Genomic DNA, 24,461 nt, shown 5'->3' on the forward strand with positions numbered 1-24,461 from the left:
TTCAATAGTCTTTAGTTCTATCAAGCTAAAAACTCACCGCCCTCTTGGGATCCAGACGGTGTAGTCTCTCCTCCTCCTTGGAAGGAGGAGGGGGAGGATAAAAGGTAGGAAGGGTAATGGATTAACCTAGGTGGAAGGGAGTCACCACCTTAGGGAGAAAAGCAGCCCTGGTCCTGAGAACCATTCGATGAGCATGAATGGTCACGAATGGGGGCTTGGAACTAAGAGCTTGAAGCTCACTTACCCTCCTTGCCGAGGTAATCGCAACCAGGAAGACGGTCTTAAAAGACAAAAGCCTCATGGGACACTTGTGCAATGGTTCTAAGGGAGAACCCATCAAGTAGGTTAAGACAAGATTTAAGTCCCACTGAGGTACAATAAAAGGAGTAGGAGGGAACTTATTTGTGAGGCCCTTCAGAAACCTTAAAACCACAGGAGATTTGAAAAGAGACGGCTGGTCCGGCAAACAGAGAAATGCCGACAATGCCGTAATAATTACCGTAGCAACAGCAAACCCTTGCTGCGCCAAAGAAAGAGCAAACTGTGGTATATCAGATAAATGGGCTTTTAAAGGGTCAACAGATTTCTCCCCACACCAAGAGACAAATTTAGACCATCTATAAGAATAAATGGATTTAGTGGAGTAACGCACCAGCCCCTCCATTTGAGAGAGGAGATCTGCCCTGAACGGGAGACGGAGCGGCGGGCGAGAGGTGAGGTGGAGAAGATCCATGTACCACACCCTTCTTGGCCAATCCGGGGCGAACAGAATAACTTGGGCCCAGTCTTGGCGAATCTTCCTCAGAACCCGAGGAATCAAAGGTATGGGAGGAAACGCGTAAAGGAGTTGACTTCCCCAACTCAACTGAAACGCGTCCCCCCAAGGCTCCTTGCATCGGATACTGGAGACTGCAGAATGACTGGCAGTGAGCATTCTCGCAAGTGACGAACCGGTCCACCTGAGGAGTCCCCCACTTCCGAAAGACGTGACAAACCACCTCTGGGTGAAGCCTCCACTCGTGTTCGGCCGAGCACTGCCGACAGACTGTCTGCTCGCACGTTCAGAACTCCGGCCAGATGATTTGCCATCAGACAAATCTGATGGTCCTGAACCCAGGACCACATGCGCTGAGCCTCCCTGCAGAGACACTGCAACCCCACTCCTCCCTGCTTGTTGATGTACCACATCGAGGTTGTGTTGTCCGTCAGGACTTGTACCGACAGACCGCGAAGGGAAGGGAGGAAGGCCTTGAGCGCCAAACGTATCGCCCGCAATTCCAGAAGGTTGATGTGAAGCAACCTTTCCTCTGGAGACCAAAGACCCTTGACCTCCAGATCCCCCAGATGAACACCCCACCCTAGAGTAGATGCATCCGTTATCACTGTGGCCACCGGAGGAGGTAGATGAAGAGGCTTTCCCTGAGACAGATTGCCTTCCGCACTCCACCAAGACAGATCCGCCGCAGTTTCTCTGGATATCCTCACGACTCCCTGAGGTATCCGTTGTGTTGGTACCACTGCCTGCGGAGGCACCACTGGAGCGCCCTCATGTGCCAGCGTGCATGGATGACCAATAGAATGCAGGAAGCCATCAGACCGAGCGGGCGAAGGACCTTCAGGACTGGAACGACCGCTCCATTGTAGAATAAAGGAATCATTTCCTGTATGTTGCGAATCCTTTGAGGTGGAGGGAATGCACGACATACAGTTGTGTCCAGTACAGCACCTATGAACAGGTTGCGCTAGGAGGGCACAAGGTGAGACAAGGGTACATTTATTGAAAAACCCAACCGGTACAACAACTGAGTTGTCTCCTGCAGATGCTGGAGCACTCTCTCTGACGACTCTGCTTTGATCAGCCAGTCGTCCAAATAGGGGAATACTGGAAACCCGACCTTCTGAGATGTGCTGCCACCACTGCCATCACCTTTTTTTTATTTTTTTTTATTTTTGTGTAATTTATATAGCGCGCAGCTACCCCAACGGGGTGTCCCGGCGCTTCTGAGTGAAAGCAGAGTGATAGTCCTGGGGGAATTAACAAAAGAGAAAAGTTTTTAGTGCCTTACGAAAGGGTAATTCTTCCTGGATCATCCTAATTGCGATCGGGAGTTTGTTCCAGAGAGTTGTGGCACAGACCTGGAAGGTTTTACCTCCAGAACGTGCTTTCCTGAATCTTGGTATGGAAAGCAGATGTTGGGAGTTGGAACGGAGGTTCCGAGAGTTACAATAAGGACGGATACTAACAGAGAGGTAGGCCGATCCCCTACCCCTAGTTGCTCGATGGGCTAAGGTCATGGCTTTGAATGCAGCTCTTTGATGGATTGGAAGCCAATGTAATGCTCTGCGATGTGGCGAAATATGGGTGCGTAGGGAAACCCCGCAGACCAGCCGAACAGCCGCATTCTGGACTGTCTGGAGCCGATGTAGGAGGCCCGCGGGCAACCCTAAATACAGGCCGTTCGCATAGTCCAGGTGAGATGTAATCAATGCCTGGACTATGGTTTTCCTGGTATCACTAGGGAGATAGGTGATGAATTTCCTAATCATCCTGATCTTGGAAAAACAAGCGGCTGAAACGGTCTGTATTTGGTTGCTAAAAGAAAGATTAGAGTCCCACTTGACCCCTAGATTTTTTACAGAGTCCTTAGGGACAGGGGGAAGGCTGAGTTCCTGTGGCCACCAGAGAGTTGAATCAAGAGGGGAGGGTTGATGGAAAAAGAGAACCTCCGTTTTCGCCGCATTCATCCGGAGGCAATTATGGTCCATCCATTTTGAAATGTCCCGCAGACAATCCTTCAAAGGATCAAAAGTAGTTTGCGTGGCACCCTCATAGGAGAAAAGCAGCTGAATATCATCTGCATAGGAAGTAGCTATGATGCCCGACCTTGCAATGAGTTCAGCCAGAGGAGAAAAATAAACATTGAACAATAGTGGGCTCAAAGCCGAGCCTTGAGGGACACCCCATTTCAGGGTACGGCTAACAGAGGTAAAAGGGTGAGTATAGACTGCCTGGGTGCGATTAGACAAAAAAGAGGTCAGCCACTCCAGGGCCTTCCCCTGAATACCCTTCGACCGAAGACGGTCAATCAAGATGGGGTGAGAGACAAGTCGAGCAGCACCAGCACCGCTCTGGAACCCCCATCCAGTTTCCACCGCACAGAGTCGGCCATTTCTATAAGGGCAGACTCAGTGCTGTGGCACTTTCTAAAAGTGCCACAGCACTGAGTCACCTTGGTGAAGACTCGAGGCAAAGTAGTAATTCCAAAAGGAAGGACCGCAAACTGATAGTGTTGCGATCCCACTGTAAAACGGAGATACTTCCTGTGCGACTTCAGGATTGGGATATGGAAATACGCATCCTGCAAGTCGAGCGACACCATCCAGTCTTCTTCCAGCAGCGCTTGAAGAACCTGTGCAAGGGTGAGCATCTTGAAATTCCCCTGTTTCAGATAGAGATTCAAGATCCTGAGATTCAGGATTGGATGAAGCCTGCCATCCTTTTTGGGTATCAGAAAATACCAGGAGTAGCATCCCTAACCCCTTTCCTGCTCTGGGACCACCTCTATCGCACCCTTTCTTAACAGTGTCTGCACTTCCTCCTGTAGAAGTAACAGATGTTCCTCCGTACAAAAACCTTGGCAAGGAGGGTAATTGGGTGGGAATTCCCGAAAGGGAAGGGCATACCCATTTTCTACGAGATTGAGAACCCAAAAATCTGATGTAACCGATTCCCAATCCCGTAGAAAGTAGGTAAGCCGACCCCCCACCGGACCCACATGATCCTGAATGGCGGATCTAGGGCTGCTTTTCTGAGGCTGGGGGGTTGGAGGAGGTAGAGGAGGAAGAGGCTTGACTACCTCGAGGTCGAGCCCTTTGTCTTCCTCTATAGGTCTTGTACAAGGGATTCTGCTGCTGCTGCTGACCTTGCCGATAGTTGCGAAAGGAAGAGCGTCCAACGCCTTTGAACCTCTTGGCTGTAGAACCTCTGACTTGAAGCCCTAAAGATTTGGCAGTAGCCCTTCTGTCCTTAAATCTTTCTAAGGCTGTATCAGCCTTTTTGCCAAAGAGACCAGATCCATCGAACGGCAGATCCAGCAAAGCAGCTTGAACATCTGCTGAAAAGTCTGAAGTTTTCAGCCAAGCCGATCTCCTTGTTGCAACAGCAGTGCCCATGATACATGCCACCGAGTCTGCAGTGTCCAGTCCGCTTTGTATCACTTGACGTGCCGCTGCCTGTACGTCTGATAACACCTCCTCAAAATCCTTCCTGCTGTCATCAGGGATCTTAGGAGCCAACGAACGCATAGTATCCATAAGGGCATGCACATACCTACCCATAAGGCAAGTGCCATTAGTTGACTTCAACGCCATACTCGCAGAGGAGAAGGTCTTTTTAGACAACTGATCTTGCTTCTTGGCATCCTTATCACCAGGCACTTGAAGAAACGCACTCACAGTCTTTTTGGAACAGGCTGCTTGTATGACAAGACTCTCAGGAGAAGGATGAGACGTCAGAAAAGCAGGGTCTTCAGGCGCAACCCTGTACCTTCTCGCCACACTCTTGGAAACCGCCGGTGCTGTTAGAGGCTTTTTCCATACCTCCATAATAGGCTCCGTTAAGGCCTCATTAAACGGAAGCAATGGTTCCACTACAGAGCTGGGCGAATGTAAAACTTCTGTAAGAAGATTGGACTTAACCTCCACTGTTGGCAAAGTCAATTGCAGAAGTTCCGCTGCTTTCCTCATCACCACATGATAAGGCTGGACATCCTTTGAAGGCGCATCAGAACTGGATGGTTACTCCCACTCCAGAGAAAAATCCAGGCCACTAGCATCAGCTAGATCCTCAAAACAGTCATCCTCCAGCTCACCTTCCTCCATATCAGGATGTGACTCCATACATCTCTGCTCCTCCATAAGGCGCTGTGCCTCCCTCCTGGACCGCTCATTAACACGCCTCACCGCCGGATCCACCAACTACTCCGACGGAGCTGGAACCGACGCGCGGTACCGGCGTCGACGACCTCGGCGGAGCCTGGTATTGCCATTGCGGCGTCGGAGCCGGCATGAACGGAGCCGGAGCATAGGAGTGGGGCACTCCTAAATTGAAGGCCAGAGGACCCATAGGACCCGAAGGTGCACCAGAGGGGTACCACGCCCTTGAAAAGACACCATACATTGCGTTCAAAAACGGTGATGGGTCCTGGACTGGGGCTGGAAAAGGTGGCTGAAGACCCTCAGGCTGGTCTTGAGGAGGGTTCGATTTGGCTCTTTAACAGGCGCAGAATCCTCATCCACATAAACTTGTTCCTCCTCTCGGGCCGGGGACGGCACCGGAGACTGATTCGAAGCCCGAGTCGGCGACTGAGCTTGCGACTCCGAAGGCGAAGCCTCACCTTCCTGATCCGAGACATCCAGCGTGACCACCTTGGAACGTACCTTCTTCGGTGATCTCGACCTTGAGTCCGACTCCTTACCGGAATGACGCCGGGACTCATGTCTCTTCTTCTTATGTCTCCTCCTCGACTTCGAAGCATGGTCTGAAGCAGACTTCGAAGTCGACTCCTCTCGAGATCTGGATCTTGACTTCGACCTCGCCCTTCTCGAACGAGATCTCGAAGATTTTTTTCCCTTGTCACCCTTCAGCTTCGCCACCAGAAGTTTGGTCTCTCTTTCTCGCAGGGCCTTCGGGTTCATCTTCCGACAAGACGAACATCCATCCACATCATGGTCAGAACTTAAAACACCATATGCAGTCCTCGTGCGGGTCCGTGATGGACATCGTTTTTCCGCATTCCCTGCAGGGCTTGAAGCCGGCCTTCTTTGTCGACATCGTGTTGAAACAAAGAAGCAGAAAAGCAAAGATAAAGGCAACAAAGTCACTAGATAGCTACTGTGATTCTTCGAAACCGTTAGCATCGAGGACGCGGAAAAAAGGGAACTGATGTCATCACGCCGGCGTGGGCCTATATTAGTGTCGTTGACGTCAGCAGAGTTGCGTGCGATGCTGTGCCTCTATGACATCATCCACGTGAAGCTACAAAATAATTTCCGAATGTTGCTGACGCAAGGGGATATTCACAAGGTGAGGAATCCACTGGCAGATGTATCTATCAGAAAAACTGCTCTCAGCATCGACAATTTATTGACCAAGCCAATGACCACAAACATGGAATGTTAAAAATAACCTTCATCTTATAGATTCTGCTAACATTTCTTGTTTCTATCGCAATTTATTACTTTAATTTGGTAGATCAATCCGCCACAGAAAATAAATCTCAGACCTCCACAAACAACAACCAGGCATGGAGGTGCATAAATCTTAGTACAGGCACTAATAAACCTTTAAAGGTTATCTTACTAAACTTGCTGCCGGTCATTTATTAAGTGCACTGGCATTACTACAAATACGTGCTGCTCATTCATTAAATCTCAAACTAGCACAACCACATAAGAATAAAGTATTGGGCTCTCTTTTTGGTTAAATTAAAACATTCATATCTGTAAAAGGCTCCGAGAATTCTCTCCACTGGAGCCATTGTTAAAATTCTTTATTAAAGTCGGTTTCCAGTTTTTTTAAGCATTTATTTTCCTTGCAGATCTGAATAAGTTAAGTCTCTGACTTTTATCAAGATCACTTCATATGGACAAACCATCAATACTTGCATCAAGAAAAAATAATGGGGAACATATCAAAAAAATTACCAAAGCATTCCAGCCAGTTTACTTCCCTCATTTTCACCGGCCATTTGAGGACCTCGATGTTGTAGAGACCATCCATTTCTTTATGCATTTTCATCTGATCTGCCTTCAGCTGCTCAATTATTGTTCTCACTAATAGAAAAAGTTAAGTTTAGTTTCCTATTAAAATATATATATATATGTATATATTGGCCTGAAAACACACTTCATACAAACAGAGGGATTATTGATGAAAGATTATAACGTGAATTCCTGGAAACTATTTTCTTATTTTTTTTGTTAAATATTTTATATTGGGGGTAAAAACAGCAGTAACAATATATGCAGCAAGAACAATATAACAGTGATATATTGCAGAATACAATTGCTAGTTAAGTTAGAACATAAAAATGAAAGGTATAAACGTAATAGAATTGAAAGTGGCTCTTGGCTACTGTGAAGCCTAAAAATCTCCTGTGGGCCGGGTGGATAGGAACGTGGAAGTATGCATCCTCGAGATCCAGAGTTGCCAGGTAATCGCCTGGATTCAGGAGACGCAAGATATCCTGGAGAGATACCATCCGAAACAAGTGTTAAAAGATAGGTGTTGAGCTCCCTCAGGTCTAAGATTGGGCGCCATTTTTCCTCTGTCTTGCAAACCAGGTAAAACCTGGAAGAGAACCCTTCTCCTCGTCGGGATAGAGGCACTGGCTCTATCCCTCCTTTGATGAGCAGGTAATGAGCTTCGAGATTTAGATGTTTTGATTCGGTGGCGCGAGGGGCTCTTGAAGGTGGGAGGTGTTGAAACTCTAATGTGTGACAAAACCGGATGATATTTAGGACCCACCGATCTGATGTTAGGCTCTTCAAGCTGTGGAGACATTGTGATATCCTGCCCCCTACCAATGATACAGGGGTGAAGGAACAGTAGGTAGTGTCGGAAAGCCGCTATTGGCGTTTAGAGGTATCTCTCTCCCCTGACGCCCTTGTCGTCCTCTTGAAGGCTGGGGAGAGAAAGACGCCGACAGGCCTTGGCGTTGAGAGTACTGAAGTTTGTACGATTGTGAAGTTCGTGAATAGGAGGAGTAGCACTGTTGGTATCCTCCTCTGAAATTAGAAAAATCTTTTCCTCTTGCCCCCCGGAAAGGCACTTTGCGGTACTGCAATGTCCCCAAGGACATTGCCGTGTCTGTGTCTTTTTTGATGTCTTGTAGAGCGTCATCCACATGCTTCCCAAAAAGCATGTCTCCATCAAATAGCAAGTCTAAGATCTTATTCCGAACTTCAGGGCGAAACCAGGTAGCCTGAAGCCAGCCTTGCCGTCTTATAACAGCTGAACCTGCAAAGGGCCGAAAAGCAGTTGTGGCAATGTCCATTGCGGAATCGATTTCCAAAGACGACCGCTCTCTCTCCTCCAGGACCTTCTACGCGTCAGCCTTGGCACCGTCTGGCAGCTGATCTACAAATTGAGATACATCACAAAACATTTGGCGATATCGTCCCAAAATTGCAAGTGCATTGGCAGCTCTAACAAGGAGGCTGGACATAGAGGAAAACCTCTTGCCCACATGGTCTAGGCGCCTACCCTCCTTATCCGGTGGTGCGGTAAGGGGCGCCAATGTATTCTTCGATTTTCTTTGAGCCGCTTGAGAGATAACAGAGTCCAGCTTCGGTTGATCAACCAGGCAAGCGGGACTATCATCAGGAGCCTTTTATTTTTTCTACAACCGAAGAAAGATCAGGGATGACGGTAGCTGGAGACTGCATTAATTTTTTTTCCCTCACTCCAAACATGCTCCACAATCGGGATAGGGCTGATGGATTTTCTGTAAGGCTCCTTAAAATCATAAAGAAAGCATTCCGATTGCACCATTGAAATAGGAAGACCAAACCTCTTTGAAGCTCTCTGCATAAGATTATGGAAACCTCCGAAGTCTGCTGGAGAAGAATCTATAGGATCCGGTGATGGTGAAGCTGGATCTGGGATGATATAATCGTCCCATTCCCTATCCGGATTCGGGACAGCCTCCACATTCCGATCATTATCTGATGAATCATCATCATCCTGCACAGTGACGATGTTCTGTTACGAATATGCTACTTACCAGTATGCATCTGTTCTTGGCATGTAGGGCTGCTGACATTCATATCTGTGCATAGATCGCCGCCTAGTGTTGGGTCCGGATGATTGCACATTGTTGTCCTGGAAGAGTCTTCGAAGTATCACGAGATAAGTGGCTTCTCCCATGGACTACAGTGCGCATGGGCATCCTCTCCATCCTCAGATTGTTTTTCGCCATTGTGGCAGAGATGGAGTGTAATACAGTGAGTGATGTCCATGCTACATAGTAATTCTGAATGCTAAAGCTGCTACAGGCGCCGGGGAGGAGGGTGGGCAATATGAATGTCAGCAGCCCTACATGCCAAGAACAGATGCATACTGGTAAGTAGCATATTCGGTTCAAAGCATGTGGGCTGCTGAATTCATCTGTGCATAGATTATATAGCAGTCCCTCCTGTTAGCGGCGGCTGCCCGTGCCAGCTGCAGCAGTCTGAAAAAGAGTTTTGAGAGCAGCCTGTCCTACAGCTGCTTGCTGTCTTGAATGCACATCTACGCAGTAGTGTTTCGTAAATGTATGTGTAGTGGACCATGTGGCTGCTTTACATATCTCTTCTAAAGGAATATTTCCCAGGAAAGCCATGGATGCTCCTAACTTACGTGTGGAGTGTGCTCTAGGAGGAATGGTTAGTGTGCGTTTAGCCTTTGCGTAGCAAATCTGTATACACTTAACGATCCATCTGGCTATTCCTGCTTTGGAAATGGGGTTGCCTTTGTGCTGTGGAGAAAAGGCAAAAAACAGTTGTTTTTGTTTTCCTGAAATCCTTTGTTCTGTCTATATAGTACATGAGAGCTCTTTTCACGTCTAATGTGTGTAGAGATCTCTCTGCGACATTTTCTGGATTAGGAAAGAAAACAGGCAGTTCTATGGTTTGGTTCATGTGGAACTGCGAAATCACCTTAGGCATGAACGTAGGGTTGATGCGTAGTACAACTCTATTTGCGTGGACCTGAATGAATGGCTCTTGAATGGTTAGTGCCTGGTGTTCACTAACTCTTCTTAGCGAGGTAATGGCTACTAGGAAAGCAACTTCCAGGTAAGAAATTGAATCTCACAAGAGTGCAGAGGTTCAAAAGGTGGTCCCATCAGTCTGGTGATGACCACATTCAGGTTCCATACAGGCGAAGGTGGGTGTCTGGGAGGGATCATTCTTTTGAGTCTCTCCAGAAAAGCTTTAATGGCAGGCACTCTGAATAGTGAGAGGTGCTGCCTGTTTGGAAGATAAGCTGTGTTTGCGGATAAATGTATACGAATGGAACTGTACGCCAGATTACATCTGTATAAGTGCAACAAATAACAGATAATGTTTTGAATAGATGCATCCAGTGGGTCAATGTCATTATTGTTACAATATATGACAAACCTCTTCCACTTAGCCGCATAACATGCTCTGGTTGTGGGTCTTCTTGCCTCCTTGATGATGTTCATGCATTCTGGTGGCAAGTTGAGGTAGCCAAATTCTAAGACTTCAGGAGCCAGATCGCCAGGTTGAGCTGTTGCGGATCTGGGTGCTGAATTTCACCATGGCTCTGCGTTAAAAGTCTGGGTGTTAGCCGCAGTCTTTGATGCGGTACCACGAAAAGTTCTACTAGCGTGGTGTACCATGACTGGAGTGCCCACGTCGGAGCAACCAGGATGAGTGTCATCGAGTGTTGCTTCAGCTTGCATGCCACCAGCGGTAGAGGTGCTGGGGGAAAAGCGTACGCAAACCTGCCTGACCAGTTCATCCATATCGCATTGCCCTGTGACTGCGGATGTGGGAACCTGGCGGCGAAGCTTTGGCATTTTGCGTTTTCCCTTGTCGCGAATAGGTTTATCTCTGGATGACCCCACTGCTGGAAGTACGGTTGGAGTACTGATGGATGTATCTCCCACCCGTGCATTTGTTGGCTGTGTCTGCTGAGCAGATCCGCCATCTGGTTGTCCTTGCCCGGGAGGTGTTCCGCCATGAGGAAGATGTTCCTCTGAATGGCACACTTCCACATGCTCTGAGCCAGATGAGACAACTGTGGAGAGTGTGTTCCTCCCTGCTTCTGTATGTAGTACATGGCAGTCATGTTGTCCGTCCGGATCAACACGACCTTGTTGCACAAGTGTACCTTGAAAGCTTTCATCGCCATGAAGATTGCCATCAGTTCTAGAAGGTTAATGTGCATTTTCTTCTGCTGTGCTGTCCATAGTCCCTGCACTGTGTAGTGGAGTACATGAGCTCCCCATCCCTGAAGAGATGCGTCCACTGTCAGTATAATCTGTGGCACAGGCTCCTGGAACGGTCGGCCCTTGCAAAGGTTTTGTGGGTTACACCAATGCAGAGAGTTGAATGCCCGACCGCTCACCAACACTAGGTCTTTTAATTATCCTTGAGCCTGATTCCACTGACGTGCTAAGCACTCCTGAAGCGGGCGCATATGTAGTCTCGCGTGCGGGACTATGAAGATGCAGGAGGCCATCATGCCTATCAACTGCATGAACACTTTTGCTGGATGCGAGTGTTGGGGTTTGAATTTCTGTATCAGCAATTGCATGCTGTGTATCCTCGCTGAATTTGGCTGAGCTTTGGCTGCCAGAGTGTTTATTGTCGCGCCCAGGTACTGTCGCAGGTGGGCGGGTTGAAGATGTGACTTTGGATAATTCAGCGAGAATCCCAGATTGTGAAGATGAATGGGGTGGGACATGTGGCTGGCACACTGCTGGACCGTCTTTGCTTGAATAAGCCAGTCGTCCAGATAAGGGTAGACATGTATGTGCTGTCTCCTTAGGTGTGCTGCTACTGTCGCCAGGAACTTTGTGATCACCCTGGGTGCCGTTGTTACTCCGAAAGGGAGGACCTTGAACTGATAATGTTGATTTTGAATAGTGAACCTGAGATACTGTCTGTGTGATGGGTGTATGGGTATATGGAAATACGCATCTTTTAGATCCAGTGTTGCGAGGAAGTCTTCCTGACTGAGTAACGGCAGAACCTGCTGTAAGGCGAGCATATGAAAATGCTCTGACAGAATGTAACTGTTCAGAGGCCTGAGGTCTAGTATAGGTCTGAGAGACCTGTCCGTTTTGGGTATTAAGAAATAGAGTACACCCCTGAGCCTTGGTCTTATACAGGCACAAGCTCTATGGCTCCCTTTTGCAGCATGCGGACGACCTCCTGCAGCAATAAGTGTAAGTGCTCTGCGGACATAGGACGGTGTCTTGGTGGTATATTGGGTGGAGTGGATGTTAATTCCAGACAATACCCGTGCTGGACAATGTCTCTCACCCACCTGCCTGTGGTGATGTATTTTCAGACCGGCAGGAACTGTTGTAGTCTCCCCCCCCGACAGGTGTTATATGGTCGGGGGGCAGTGACAGGGCGTCACTGTTTGTTATTGGCAGAGGATCTGGAATTGTTGTTTCCTCTTCCTCTGCCCTTGATGTTGTTTCCACGATATCCACCCCTGTTTTTATTGTAAGTGGATTGTGTACCTCCTTTATTGTACTGTGTCTGCTGTGTGGACTGGCCTCTTGAAGGTCCTCTAGTATTGGAGCGATGAAAGGAGCCACGCCGAAACTGCTGGGACTGCAGAGCCCCCATAGACTTTGCAGTCTCTGTGTCTTTTTTAATTTTTTCAAGGGTGGTGTCAACCTCAGGTCCAAATAAGTAGTCCGGGTTAACTGGCTGATTGAGGATAGAAGTTTGAATTTCTGGTTTGAATCCCGAGATTCTTAACCAGGCATGTCTCCTTAACATGACGCTAGTGTTAATGGCCCTGGCTGCGGTGTCAGCTGCGTCTAGCGCGCACTTGATGGAAGCATTGGTTATAAGCTTTCCTTCTTGGATTAGTAGTTCTGCACCCTCCTTGTACTGATCTGGTAGGTGTTGCAACAGTGTCTCAAGGGTATCATAATGAGACCTGCCATATCTAGCTAAGAGTGCCTGAGTGTTTGCAATGCGCCAGATGTTAGCTGCCTGCGCTGCCACCCTTTTTCCTGAAGTTTCCAGTACTTTCGACTCTTTGTCAGGAGGAGGAGCATCACCTGTAGTCTGGGAGGCTGCTCTCTTACGTGCATTAGAAACTAATGAGTACACCGGCAACTGTCCTCTTATATAAGTAGGGTCCACAGGTGCTGGTCTATATTTCTTTTCAATTCTTGGGTTCAATACCCTGGCGGTTTCCTTAAAAATGTCACCAGCATGCTTAAGGACCCCTTTTAGCATGGGCAGGGTCTCGACTGTTCTTTCTGAAGTGGAAAAGGTGTCTACCAGAAAGTCTTCCTCCACAGGGTCAGCATGTAGTTGCACGTCATGGTTACTTGCCGGTCTTTCAATAAGGGCGTTAAAAGCAGTAGTGTCCTCAGTGGGAGATGTTTTTACACTGTATACATGTGTGTCAGGGGAAGTCTGCGGATCTTTTGGCTCAGCTGGGTCTGCCCATGGTTGGTCCAGATCATCGGGATCAGTGTCCAAATCATAAGTGTCATCCTCATTCTCGTCATCCCCTGCATCCACATCTAAGTATGTGGGTGAAAAAGTCTAAGGCTCTTGTCCATATGATTGGAGAGGTTCCACAAGAACTGGCGATGTTGAATCCCTCTTCTTTTTTAAGGGAATCCTATATGACTCCATGGGTGTTTCTGGTATGATCTTCCTTTTATATATGGACAGTCTACCAGTTTCCGAGTCGATGAACTGCCTCGACTCCTGTTCTTCAGGCTCCGCTGTAGGCTCCACTTCCATAGACACTTTTTAATGGCTCTGATACCTTTCTTTGGTTCGAACATCTTCGGACGCACCGTCGGTGGCAACCCGAATTTGATTGGTGTTGATGCGGTCTGAACGTTTCCGACCAGCTTCGGCGTTGGGGCCTTCTTCGGCCCGACCGCTGTAGCCTTATCTTTGATGCGTTGGAGTGACTCCGACACCTCTTTGGCTATGAATGGACTCGACTGCGTCGACACGACATGGTCCTTGGAGCCAGTCTTTGTCTTGTCCGCAGGCCTCGACCGAGGATCGAACCCTTCTTTTGGTTCGGGCCTTTTGTGTGTGTCGACTCACTTTGGCGTCGGCTTCGTCGGTTCGACAGCCTTGACTTTGGTCTGCGGTGCCCCAACCTTTGGTTCGATGAACTTCTTGAGCTTCTCAGTATCCACGGCCTTTTTCTGTTTCTTCGGCTCCGAGGGGTTTGAGGCCTTGGAGCCGACCAGAGCCAGCCGCACTTTTGGTTTCGGTTTAGGCAGTGACGCTTTCGGTTTCGATTTCTTTGGATCGACCGATGGCGGTTTCGATACGATGGCTCTTTATATATGTTCGAAGCCGCGCCTTTATGCGGGGCTGAAGAACAAGTCTGTAGATCTCGGGTAAGGCCTTGTGGCGATCTCTCGACCTGGGCCTTATTGAGTGCTTCATCGTCGGCCCCTGTATAGCCGGTTGGGCCTAGCTCCTCACCAGAGCTATCTTCTACGGCCCCAAGGGCCTCTGCGTCGTCTCCTACCTCTTCGACGACGTTTTCGTCTTCTTCTAATACGTCTTCGTCTTCATACTCTGAGTCATGGCCCGAAACCGGATCTGAGAGTTCTTCCCGATCCTCCAGATCAACGACCTCTTAGTCTTCGGTCCCGAAGATGTTTTCTGGAACAGGCGCTGATATCTGCGAATCTAATCAAGCCGCTCGTCGAATCCGAAGAGTTTTCTTCGACCCGAACCAGGCACAGGCCATACAGTTGGCTTCGTTGTGATCCGGGGACAGGCACTTAATGCACACCGGGTGGATATCGATGTGCCGGTATTTTGCATTACAAAGTGGACACCTTTTGAATGGGCTTCTTTCCATCGTAGATCGAAGATAGGGTCGAATGTGGTAAAAAACCAGTCTGATTCCTCGATGTCCTCTCGAAGCAAAGTTATCGGTACCGAACGAAACAATACCGACGCTGTCGAAAGCCTTTTGGCTTCGTAGAAAGTTTTCCTAACTTGAGCTAAGATAGTAACATCCGAACCCAATGGCGGAAAAAAAACAATCTGAGGATGGAGAGGATACCCATGCGCACTGTAGTCCAGGGGAGGAGCCACCTATCTCGTGGTACTTCGAAGACTCTTCAGGACAACAATGTGCAATCATCCGGACTCAACACTAGGCGGCGATCTATGCACAGATATGAATTCAGCAGCCCACATGCCTCGAACACATTCTATTGATTGCGGCTCCAGAGGTTGAGCTACTGTAGCCGAAGAAGAGGTCGGAGGTGGTGGTGGCTGCATGGATTGTTGATCAGAGGTCTGACATGGAAATCTCCTCTTATAATCTAACAACATGGTTTGTAAGTCACTAATAAGTGGAGACGGCATTGCCACCATACCTCGATGGGACAGCTCTTGAGGTCTATCTCTTGGAGGGAATTGTTGTTGTTCCAAGTCATAATCTTCAGAATCTGAGTCCTGGTATTTCACTTGAAGTTGGGATGGACTGTACGCATCCTCATAAGAACCTTCTTCATCATCAGAATATTCCTCATCCAAAAGCAATGCCGGAGGTAATGGTGTCACTACTCAGATGTCATTTCCGGTGTGATTTGGCATCTTTTTATAGAAATTTTGACTTTTTGTATCGTCGACGAGGTTGAAGGAATCATCGACGATGATGGGCTGATCATCGATGAGCTGGACATCAGTACCATCGTAGCCGTTGTCATCGACAACACCATTGTCTGCATCATCATTGTCGAGGTAGTCAACAACGTCGACGACACTGTGACAGGTACCTGTAGCGTCGTTGAAGTCGTCGTCTAAGTTGTCTTAGGCGAAGCTCTCGACGACGGGTCCGTCGAAGGAGCTGGAATCGACGCCTGGTGACTTTTAGATGCAGTCGTCGACGTACCTGATTTTGTCGTCGTCGACGAACGGATTTTCTTCTCAGATTTTCCCTCCTGAGGTACAGATGCTGGTTTCTTGAACAGCTTTGCCTTCTCAGATGGTGGAGAGGCAACAGAAGGTACGTGGCTCACCTTCTGAGTAGAAAGTACCTCAGGATCAAGTCCCCCTCTCTCCTTGATGCAGCTGAGGAAGAATCTTCACTGTCACTAGAAATAACTTCCTTACGGGACTTCATCTTCTGTAATCAGGTCAAGAGACATCCTTCCCGGTCTCGCAGAGTCTTGGTAGAGAAGGTCCTGCAGATCTTACAATCAGTGGCCTTGTGATCAGGGTACAAGCAATTACTGCAGTCTTTATGCTTGTCTTCAATATAGTCTTTTTTTAGAACAAGTGGCACAGGCCTTAAATAAAGCTTTCTTTTACTTATCTGACATCCTGAAGAGAATAAAGTTTAAATCCAAAAGTTGTAGAGAAATTTGAGCAGAGCTCAGTGGAGACTCCCTTAGCACAACGTGCAGTAGAAAATCTGAGGCTCTCTCAGGTTCTATGGAGTGAGGCTAATAGGATTGGTTGTTGCATGTTTTTGTTCTCTTTTGCAAAAAGAGGTGGATATGCTACAAAATTAGATGAGGCCTAGGCCTTTCTTTCTCTTTTGTACCTATTGCTATGGGAATCTATGAAAGTTCCAATACTGGAGTAAAGTTTAGTGGTATCTTTCCAACAGGAAAGAATAACCTTACAAGAAAGCGTAGTGAAAAGATTGAATAACACAGGTTAGGGCGAAATAGTCAAAATCTGATGACAAAGATCCAAAGAAAACATTCTGCATTGGCAATGGAATATTACATTGGAAGATCTTTAAGCATTTGGACAAAATATTTTTCCAAAAATTAAACTCAAGACCAACAGCAAAGTAAATGAGTTCAAAATCCGTTGAAGGTGAAACATGACCAACATAATGGAGAAGTAGATGTATCAAATTTAGATATCTACACATGGGTAATAACAGCTCAATTATAAACAAAACACAAAGATTGTGCCATACGTGCAGCTTTGGAAGATTTAAACTTTAAGCCACAATGTATCCAATAGATGGACAGGAAAAGATACAGAAAGGTAATTTTCCTGGTTTATGTTTGTAATTCAACCAATTCCAATAACTCAGAGCAAGAAAGGCAAACTAAAGAACCTTTTTCAAATAACCAAAAAAGCTTTTTAAAAAGCAAATTATGCTGTGAAAGTACTGAGTCTCCTAACAGCACCTTTGCTTCAGTCTGGTGACGAGAATGAGGCACCAGACCCTGAAACAAAATTGTTTTCGAATCAGGAAAGCACAATATTAAGATCAAAATTGGAATTTATATACATTTATTAGGAAAAAGTATCCCAAAAAATCCCAGCAATAGTAGCACAGTTTTACTTTTCCTTTCATATTATTCTTACATTAGTCTTTAGGTAGTTAGTTGTTAGAAGTACATGCAGGGATCATTATTATTACCTTGACTGTCAAAATCCTTTAGGAAAGAAACCAGCTTTTCATTTTTTACAGTGCGATTTTTCCGCCGATTAGTTGCCCTCTTCCTTCCTGGTGCCATGGTCAAATCTGTATAAGACAGTCAAAGATTTGTCAAAAATTATTTTTGTTGCATAAAGAAGCAGAGTACAGAATGGGTTTTTAATAAGTCAAAGTCAACATCAGCTTTATTTGGTGCAATAAATACCACAAAAACATACTAGGCAAAAAACATTCCTTCATTACATCATAATAAAAATGTATTCAGTTTTACAGTTTAAAAATTGATATTTATAAAGTAAGGCAGATACTAGTACATGAAAAAGAATCTAAGGTATAAAGTGCAAAATGTCATTGTTTGAAGGTCATAGAGAATTGGAGATCAGTCCATTATACACTTAAGACTTATGTTGCAATGCATACATACATGAAAGATAAAGTGCTAATGCATGTAAGTGCATGGTGATACATAAAGTGCATATTCCACATCCTGACTCAGAGCTAGGGCTAAGCATAATAGTCTTGAATTTTATAACAATAAGGCCAAAAGTGAATAGTCTTTTCTTTTCCTAATTGCGAATTGCACAAAAAGAGAAACATTCATATTTTCTCATTTTCCAGGCTGGATACACAGTTAAAAGCATATTTATAATTAAAAAGCCCGTTTGATAAAAAAAAGTGGTTTTAAAATTGATTTCCAGGTATCCTTATAAAATCTACAAAAAAGAATAAAATGCAAGGTAGATTGTTTGGATTTTCCATCACATGGAAAATTTGGTAATTTATGATTCAACTTTTTCATTCTAGGAAATGCAGATAAATAATGTAGTGTACCCATCCTCAGTCCAGTTAAATAAAATCTCTTGTTCGTTTCTCACCAGTATTAAATATGGCTGTATACCCTTCATAAGTGGGCGTTCACAATAGGAAACAACACTATGTTTATGACTGGCAGTCCTTTCTCTTTCCTTATCCATGGTATTTAGATATCTCAACTTCAGATCTTTTTTTACTTATCTCCTGTGTGGATATAGGATTCTTACTATCAATATCAATTTCACAATATTTTTGGAGACTAAAAATGTACTCCAGCCAAGGTATTTTTCTACTAAAATCAAGGGCTAAACAATCCGTAATTAATTCTTTTGTAAATTTTGTTTTGTCTTTAGCCCAAATTCCATGCCAGAAAGTGAGACCAGCCGATTTTATGGAGTCGCTTACATACGGGGCTGAAAGTTCTTTGTGGGCTATATAATTTGCTGTTGCGCTAGGGACTGCCAACAGTCTTTTTAGGAACTTATTTTCTCTAATTTGTAGGGAGGCGGTGTTGGCTCTCCCCCAAATTGCAGCCCCATAGCAGACCTCTGTAATACATTTACTCCGATACAAAGTCAGGATTTAATCGGATGGGTTTATTACCAATTTTCGCTGAAAATCTAAAAAATACTCGTTAATCCTTAAAAATGTCATATTACACAATTCAATATGGGTTTTTCAAGTACCGATCCTGTTAAAAAGCATCCCTAAATAAGACAAAGATGAGACTCTGTTAATAACAACCCCGTCCACATGGTGTTTATTTTTGGGCCTATTGCTCCCGCATGTCATGACAAATGTTTTCTTTAAGATCTTTTTCGGTCATGAAAGGAGCAAAATTTCCTATTAGGCTTTGCAGGCCATGTGCTGTCCTTGATATAAGGATTGCATCGTCAGCATATAATAATACTGGTATGGGGTGTGTCCCAATTTTCTGGGGTCCACAATTAAGTTTTGTAAAAAGGGGTCTACATTGTTTATATAGAGGGAGAAAAGGAAGGGCGCCAATACACATCCATGTCTGATGCCACGCGTGACCCTAAAATCAGGTGTACATTCCCTAATTTTTCCAAACCGTACCCTAGATGTTAAAGAGGTATAGATCTGGGATAGATATATAATTATATCGATCAGGCCCCTTGCGCTTTCAATGTTTCCCATAATTTACAATGATGGACCAGGTCGAAAGCGCCAGTAAGGTCAACAAAACAGAGGTGTAGCGCTCCTTCCTTTGCTAGGGTATATTTCCCTATTAATAACTCTAGGTTTAGGCATTGTTCTAACGTCCCAAATAGTAGCATATTAAACAAGTCTATACGAGTCACACCAGAGTCAGTTTCTTTACATAGACCATTAATAGCAGATATTAAGGAACGGGTGAGGTTGAAATGTTTAATCTTGACAGAGCTTTTTATCAAACTGGTCCTCATTACCTATCTAAAAGAATCACTCCTTAGTATTCGCCCAGATCATGCCACTCCTCCAGTTCCTGGTTAGTGGCGATTCACAAATTCAGTAGGGAAAAATGGGATAGGAGCCTTTATTCCTACCTTGCTACTAGTGTTGCACGGTTCCTACTTTCTCCATAAGACTGCGTCTGGGCAATATGATCATCAAAACTATGTGGGCGGGCTTAAGAAGTTTGAGAGGGTTTGGGCTGCCTATTTTGATTAAGATATAAAAATCTAGTTTATTTCTCAGAGGTATTTTCAGCACTTTTTACTCCCAAGTATTGGAATATCAGTACTTTAATTTATTATATGACACTCCATATTTTATTGTAACATAGCTATATCAATTAATGTAAGATGAAATAGGATTTTGGTCATACACATTGATTTTCTTTGTATATGCTCAAGGTATCTAAGGTTTAATCAATTGTTTAGTTAGCGTTAATTATTGGCAGTGGATACTATTCCAAGCTATTATGTGTTCCATTTTTTTAACACTGTCTTAAATGTAGATATTGTCTCTCTTATCGATTTTAGGATTTACTGCTTTCCGCCAATCGGTGTTATTTAACAACTCTGTATCATTCAACATATTTAATGAATTTTATGGATATATGTATGGATAAAAAAACTCCTTGTTATATGGATTTCAATAAAAAATGAATAAACTATCTGGGTCTGAGTCTGCACATACCATCAGAATACGTTGACCAAATTCCTGATGAGCTCAAAGCGCACCATCTGGGCCACTAAACCGAGAGGGCACCAGATGGTGTCTGCAACCTCAGAGCATGACTACCCTAATTTCCCCAAGGAAATCATGGAAACAAATCTTGCCCTTTCCATTTGTAACTCGGGCATGGCCAAAGTGGTCAACATGAGAAACAAATATCATGTAAATATTTATTGAGGGGGGAGGAGGTACACTAGCAAACAAGATGGCCGCTTAGGCTCCCGGCTCCGGCGACGTCAGTCTTCATCCAGATAATCCTGTCATATATCCTGATTGTATGCCCGACCTCCGAGTAGATGAATCGTTGCTGAGTAAGATGGAGCAATCCTGGTAATTTTATCACCCTGATTGACGGAGTTGTGTCGTGTTTTGGATCTCGGCCTAACCCAGCGTGTGAGCCGGGGCCTCGAGTACTGGCCCAGCCGGGTTACAGTTGAACAACATCGGCCGTGGGACTCAGACAGGGTCCAGTCTCTCGCAGTGGAGGTTATCCTGGCCAGATTGTGATGGCGGTCGTTTGGCCCGATTGAAATCAAAGGAGTGGTGTCAATTTTAGTTTGTGGCTCTGTGGGAGGTCCTGGTCCCGGCGCCCCAGTTTGCGTCCCGGGGTCTGCTGGGTTGGGGCCCTTTCTTACGGTAGCGGGACACACACCGAGGCTGTTTGTCCGATGATGCACCCTCCGATGCAGTCCTCTCCGCTCCTGCTTATCCCCCCGGAGAAACCGGGCTCTCAGGGGAATACGCCTAGGGAACACGCCTAGGATTGAAATCGACAGAGCGGAGATGGGTTGGCCTAACTGTGAACAGTCATTGAAGACCGCATTGGCCGCCATCGGGGCACTGCATTCACATCTGGAAGCCATTGTTCACAAAAAGATCGCTAGTATTATCGAAACCGGGTGCCCGAGTCCAGACCCTGATTTATCGCAAGAACAACAACGACCTGAATTTCCCGCGAGGTACATAGTGCCGAAGGATGAGGACCCCGTGTCCGAAGAAGTGTTGATGCCCTTGGCTAGTACGCAGAGTGCTTGTGGACTTGGTTCTTTGACAGTATTGCAGCAATCACCATCGCTGCCGATTGAGACTGATCTACTTGGTTTTTCACTCCTGGGGACTTCCATTAGTGACTATCGTAAGGCAAAGACATCTTTTACCTCCCTAGCTGTTTTCCTACATCTACGTTGGACACTACATCTGGACTTAATGCTGGTGAGGGAGATCATATGTGTGGCTGAGATTTGCAAAGACTCATCGTTTTTGGCCTGTCCCAGACTGATCTTTATTGAACTCCTTACGAACTTTGACTCTCCTGGGATTGTGATGGTATTGTCAGATAGAGTTCACACGAGGGATCGTAAGTGCCAAGGATGAGATGGTTTGCCTGGGTCTGATTTCGGGGCTTTAGAGGACACGGGATCTGTTACCATAATATTTGCGGAAGGTTGGGCGGTGTTTAACGTCTCCCCTGTCTAGCTCTGTTTATAACTTCTGGCTACTTTTTGGTTTCTACAGGGGTTGTTCATTGCTGGCGGGGGGAAGGGAGACTGGGAGCTTGTATGAACTCTCCTCCTCCGTTTTCTTTTCTACTTTTATAACTTAGTTAGTTGGGGCGACAGGCACACTGCTAGTTGGGGTCAGGCGATAGCCATATGCAGGGGTGCAGGGTGGGGGGTTGGGACTATTGTTTAGTTTTGTTTTAGCGTTAGTTCGTATGGTTTCCCTTTTTTCCCACTCTCTCTCTTAGTCTCTTCAACAATATTGGGAATTATCCTGTACTTGTCTATATCCTAGTATCTGGTGAACGTGCTTCTTACTATCCTGATTCTATGGGTGGATGGGTTCTGAGAATTTACGCCTGAGCTGGGGGGTAGATTGAAATGTTGTAAGTCCTGTTTTGTAATTATTAACGCAGGCGTCTTAGCTACTCCCTTATCGCATTGTGTTTATCCCGATTTTGTCCCAATCCGCCTATTATGATGCTTGAATGTATGACACCAGATAGGTCTATTCCTTTTCCTTATTTTCAATACAATAAAAAGATTTAAAAAAAATAAAATAAAAAAATAATAATATTTATTGAGGCAACTGAAATCTTGTTTAAAATATATGTGCTGCAATGGTTAATTGGATGCAGCAAACCAATGTCACCAGCATGACAAAATGGTAAACAGGATGAATGATTCAACCACCGTACAACTGCATTAGTTAATAAGAATTCTTATAATTGTACTCCAACGTAGCTTTGCCTATCCGAATAAGAATAGATGTGCTTGTCTGCCAGATCCCACAGTGTGGTTTAACTCCCTATTTACTTGTGTGCGTTTATCATCTGACAGCCTATTCTAGTATAGAGCAGGCTGTGGTCCTTTTCAGGATAGGAAAGGAATCCAGGTGGGCTAGAATTCAGGCACAGAGTGCCGGAGTGCTCCTTTGCCCAAGCAAGGGCTTACGAGGTTCATATATTAAACTAAACCCATGCATTCAAAGTCTGAGCTCCGGGCCAGCCGCATCTTGTTTATTCAACTCACCCAAGGCTGTCTCCTAACAGACAACAATACATCGGTTTTCAGAGTACCACATACCTTGTACAGTGTTCCAAGAGATAACGTGCCTACAAAGAAATATACATGTACAATTATTTCCTGAGTATGCTGATTTTAAACGTGAATATGTGAAATGGAATGGTTTGTGCACAAGCCTATGCAACTTGGACACCCTACCGCAGCAACTCAGGGCCACAGTGGATATTCAGGTCTTCAAATGCCTTCTTAAAACTTGGCTCTTTGGACTTGAGTTTTGATCCCAGGTCAATTAGGATCAGTCTTACTGCTAGCACCGGGACACTAATTGAATAGGTTTTGTGCTAGATAGATGTTTCAGTATCTCTGTGAAATATCTCAACCACACATTCTCTACTCAATTAGCTAGGCAAGTGGTGATCACATATCAGGAAAAAACCCAAGTTAATCTTCCATGAATGCACAGGAAATTACCCCAAAAGGGGTAAGACATATTTATATACTGTACGCAAGCAGCAGGAATTTTCTGGTACAGGAAAAGTAGCAAAAGGAGGTCATGATCAGTCAATGATTTGTGGAGGTGTACTCCTCCAGTTGGTGGGTGTATTAAATTTAAACATAGGCCACACAAAAAAACGTCACAAGGGTAAATCCCACGAATCAGCTGCTGTGCGGCGGTTTGAGTGTGCGGGGCTGAGTCGGCCAGCGGACGTGCACAGCACTACGGAGGTAGTGCTTGCGACGGCCGTTGGCAGACGGGTGCATCAAAGGGGTCAAATTGCTAGCGATGAGCCTTTGTCGCTGTGCTGCAAAACTTTGTTGTTTTGTTTCAGGTTGTTGACACCTCACTGAGTAAGTGCTAGAATGCGAGAACGCTCTGTGCTCCTACGCGGCCTGTTTTGTTGCGGGCTCCACAAATGGACCTCCCACCACCAGGGGACTCTGGTGGCAAAGCGTGACTGTGTAGCGCAAGTTTGAATTAGTTTCAGGGATTCGGTATGCGCGCTGTAGTCAGGAGCTTTGTTCAACCTGAGGAAAGACGCCAGCTGGGTCTGTACACCGATCACGCCTTTTCAAGGAGGCCGAACTCAGAGTTTTTTGGTGACAATTTGTTACGTTCTGCTGCCCATCAACAAGCTCACACAGCAGCGGAGTCTGTATTGTGTGGTTCATAATGTCCTGCCTAGGTAGGTATTGCTGTCCCTTTGAGGCCTTTTGGGGACACGATCCCAGATCGGCCATCCCCCCCCCCTTATAGAATACAGTGCACGCGGGTGAAGTGTCCCAGAGGTTAGCGCCTCACTCACAGCGAGTTTCCTTGCGCCCATAATCAGGCTGGCACCCATTCCTATTGATGACGCCCTAACTCAAGGGGGCCCAGTAAACCATAGGCTGATACGCAGCTCATCTCTTGTTTCATCAGTTATGGAGTATGACGAGGACTCCACGGGGTGTAAGATCCCTGGCCGACCTCCCGTGGGATGATGACTTCTATGATGCGGTGGACACATTTATATACAGGGTGTAAATGGAGGATCGCTTATCACACCAGATAGTCCAGGTATTTAATACACTGTCAGCTCCCACGCCACCCCCCACCCCCCTACCAGGGGCTCCAGAGTTTTGATTCCTGCTAAACGCCCCCACAAATCTGGGGTGGACTTGGATACCTTTGACATGCTTAAACAAGCCTTTTTGCCTACCCAACCTCCCGCGCCTGGGGATCAAGATGCCTCCACACCCGTTACTGCTATCCCTGAAGATGATGCAGGAGATCC

The 24,461-nt window shown here is 45.9% G+C and overlaps 1 protein-coding gene across 1 annotated transcript in view; it reads right to left on the minus strand.

The window, feature by feature from the left end:
- CDCA8 (cell division cycle associated 8) overlaps positions 1-17,246 on the minus strand; it is a 168,066-nt gene extending 150,820 nt beyond the window's left edge. Inside the window, exons 1-2 of the mRNA XM_086951436.1 lie at positions 17,147-17,246; positions 6,706-6,834 (exon numbers count right to left, since the gene is read on the minus strand). Of these exons, the coding sequence (XP_086807562.1) occupies positions 6,706-6,834; positions 17,147-17,243 (226 nt within the window). The 5' untranslated portion in view covers positions 17,244-17,246. The remainder of the gene's footprint in view (positions 1-6,705; positions 6,835-17,146) is intronic.
- Between the last annotated feature and the right edge of the window lie 7,215 nt (positions 17,247-24,461).

This window comes from Lissotriton vulgaris, unplaced genomic scaffold (assembly GCF_964263255.1).
Source record: "Lissotriton vulgaris unplaced genomic scaffold, aLisVul1.2 SCAFFOLD_3572, whole genome shotgun sequence".
NCBI lineage: Eukaryota > Metazoa > Chordata > Amphibia > Caudata > Salamandridae > Lissotriton > Lissotriton vulgaris.